Here is a 3,010-nt window from a genome sequence, read left to right as displayed (position 1 = left end):
TTGGGTCTATTGCGGGGAAAAGGGGAGGGCCAGTGGGAGGGGGAGGTGGGGAGGGATAGCCTGGGGAGAAATGCCAAATGTGGGTGAAGGGGAGAAGAAAAGCAAAGCACACTGCCATGTGTGTACCTACGCAACTGTCTTGCATGCTCTGCTCATGTACCCCAAAACCTAAAATCCAATAAAAAATTAAAAAAATAAAAAATAAAAATAAAAGAATAAATTGTCAAGTAACCCATACAAAATAGGGACCCAGATGATATATACTGTTTTTCCTCCAGCCCCACCCTGGACCTGCATCCTTGAACACCATCTGCTTTCTGCAAATGATACATAAAATATCTATCCTTGACTTCACTAGGTATGGGAGAAGCTACCAGACACAGCACTGGAACTCACAGTGGCTGTGGAACTGGAGTCAGCCCTGACTCAAATTTTGGCTCTAGCTCTTTCATCTTTCAGAGCCTCCTCATACTGAGATGGGTAAGAATCTGGGTGAGTCCCATGAATTTTGGCCACAAACTCTAGGACTTTCATCTTGCTGGTTTCAGCCTTGGCTCTTGGGCCCCACGGGAATTCATATCCTGCAGGATCACTGTTGGCCACCTGCTGGTACTCCAGGTACTCCTCCTTCACAAAATCTTTGGTAATGAGCTCCCTGGGCTCTCCAGAGATGAAGTGCTTCTTCCCCGAATATACTCCTGTCAAACTCAGTACTTCCCAGACTTCCTCTTCAGTGGCACAATTACCCTTTATGAAGATTGCACCCAGGACAAGTATCAGGAGGCCAGTCTTGGGCTTACCCTTTTTACCACTCAGCATCCCGTCATAGGTGAGGCCCAGTTTGATGAAGAGGCCATATCTACAGGCGGTGGGGTCCACCTTCTTCACATCAAGGCCAAAGATCATCTCTAGGCACTCAGAAGCTCTCAGGAAGATCTCAGAGAGGTGGCTCTCATCATCTTTGATGATAATCTTTGTTTTCATCACATCTGCCTTTGTTATTGGCTCTTTCATTTGATACTTTTGCAGTATGAAATTCACCAAAAAAGCCACTTTCTGGTCAAGAGCATCTGCAGGCATATTCTCAGGGTCTGATGTGGCCTCCTCCTCTTCTTGGCTGCTGGAACCCTCATCAGATTCACCGGATGAGGTGGCTGTTATGGCAATGGAAGAGGAGCAGGAACTCTGAGGACCCTCAAGAGAACTCACTGTCTTAGCAGCAGGAGCTTCCTTCAGATTGCCAGGCACTAGAGGATGGGAGGAGGAGAGGATGGTCTTCTCCATAGCCTTGGAGACCTGGGAAACCTCTAGACTCTGGGTCTCACTGAGGGTCTGAAGGTGCTGATCATGTGTGCTTCGTGGACTCCCCTGATACTGAGACATGATGACCCTTGTGGGTGGCAGTAGGCAAGAGTGTGGACAGGAGGGCAGGCAATAAAGAATCACTGCCTAACAGAGAGAGAAAGGGTGTAAATGTCCTCAGCTGGTAAACTCAACTGCATATAGACTTCTCCCGACAGCCACTGCCTATAGACTTCTCCCGACAGCAATGTTATAGAGCCTCACAGGTCTGTTATTCCAGTTTCTGGGTCTACCAAGAACCTCAAGGATGAAGTGAGAATTCTCAGGGTGCAGCCAGCCAACCCAACAAGAGAATTTTCAGGTTCACAGCAGACACTTGTAGTTGGGCTCAGTAGAACTCCTTTTGGTCTGAGGAGGGTAATACCATCAGTTGATGGATAGAAGTGGCAGTAGTTTGGCATCTGATAGGGCCTGTGTCACTTCCCCAGAGGTAATGTGAGGCTGTGTCCCCAAGACCAAAGTCAAATCTCTAATGACAACTGAGAAGGAAGTGTCAGGTACTTCTTCCAGTTACCCAACCTGGAGTTTACCTGGGTTGACAGCAGGATCTAGATTCCGTGAGAGCCACTGTCCTGGTGTGGGTACTCCCCTCAGTTATTCAGGTGCCTTCCTTTGAATCTAGGCAGGTCCTGGGTGGGATCCTTTTTGTTGTTGTTGTTAACCTAATGTTGCCCCCTCAGACAAAAGCTTCTACCTCTTCAAGACCTGGAGGAGGTAGTGAGGTATCACCTCCACCTAATGGCTTTACCCATACCCTCTCAGGGCCGACAAAATTACAGTATTTGAGTCTTCATAATCCCTACGCTTCTGCAGTGGGTGGGCCTCAGTTTTCATTCAGGCTCCTTGACTTGGTTAGTGATGAGGTATGCTAACTAATGCCACACTTTTTGCCTTCAAGAATACCTCATCTCCCTGAGTTGCTTGAGAAGGAAGTGATAAAGAACACTACCTATCCCCAACTACTGGGACTTCACAGTGTTATTAACAAAGGCTAGATACTGTGAAGCTTTCTTTGTTCTTGTGTGGACAGACTCTGGACCTTACTTGAGGTCCTTACTGTGACTTTTCACAGATCCTGGCCTCCTTTGTCTACTAATCTGATATGACACAAGTACACTGATCAAGAACCTCACAGGACAGAAACTCTCAAAAAAGAAGAGAGTGGGTGCTTGTCATCTGATCCCTGCCCATGGATCCCTGGGCTGAAAAAGTTATCAGGGCTCTTTGGTGACATATATCCTGGAGTAGATTCCTATTGGTCCTTACTGTGCATCTCTATGTTAACTCCTTGCACTTCCTGGACACCCAATCCAATGCTTATCTGAACCTTCTGTTTTCATTTCAAGAACACCACCTCCATAAGACCCCAGTGTATGAAATAAGCAGGACATGCCTCTGTGGAGACTACTCCATTCTGGGGTGAGTGTTCCCATCAGCCTCACTTAAGGTCTTCCCCTTGACTAATGGAAGCATCTAGGACCTAATATCACTTCCTTAGACCAAAATCTTTGTTATCCTGAGTTCACTGAACAGGAAATAAGAAGATATCTCAGCCTGACAACCCTGCCCACAGCCTGTCACAACTGACAGCAGGGCTAAGCAGGGCTACATTCTTGTCCCCATTATCTGGAATGGGTTGTTCCCTGAG

General features: G+C 47.1%; 1 protein-coding gene across 1 annotated transcript; it reads right to left on the bottom strand.

Annotated features, from left to right (window-relative positions):
- Positions 1-426: 426 nt before the first annotated feature.
- On the bottom strand, positions 427-1,383 carry MAGEB16 (MAGE family member B16). Its single transcript, XM_035288773.1, has one exon. The coding sequence runs from the start codon at positions 1,381-1,383 to the stop codon at positions 427-429; it is 957 nt and encodes a 318-aa protein (XP_035144664.1).
- Positions 1,384-3,010: the final 1,627 nt, after the last annotated feature.

The sequence above is a fragment of the Callithrix jacchus genome, chromosome X, assembly GCF_049354715.1.
Source record: "Callithrix jacchus isolate 240 chromosome X, calJac240_pri, whole genome shotgun sequence".
Lineage (NCBI taxonomy): Eukaryota > Metazoa > Chordata > Mammalia > Primates > Cebidae > Callithrix > Callithrix jacchus.
This window is presented reverse-complemented; position numbering and strand designations above follow the sequence as displayed.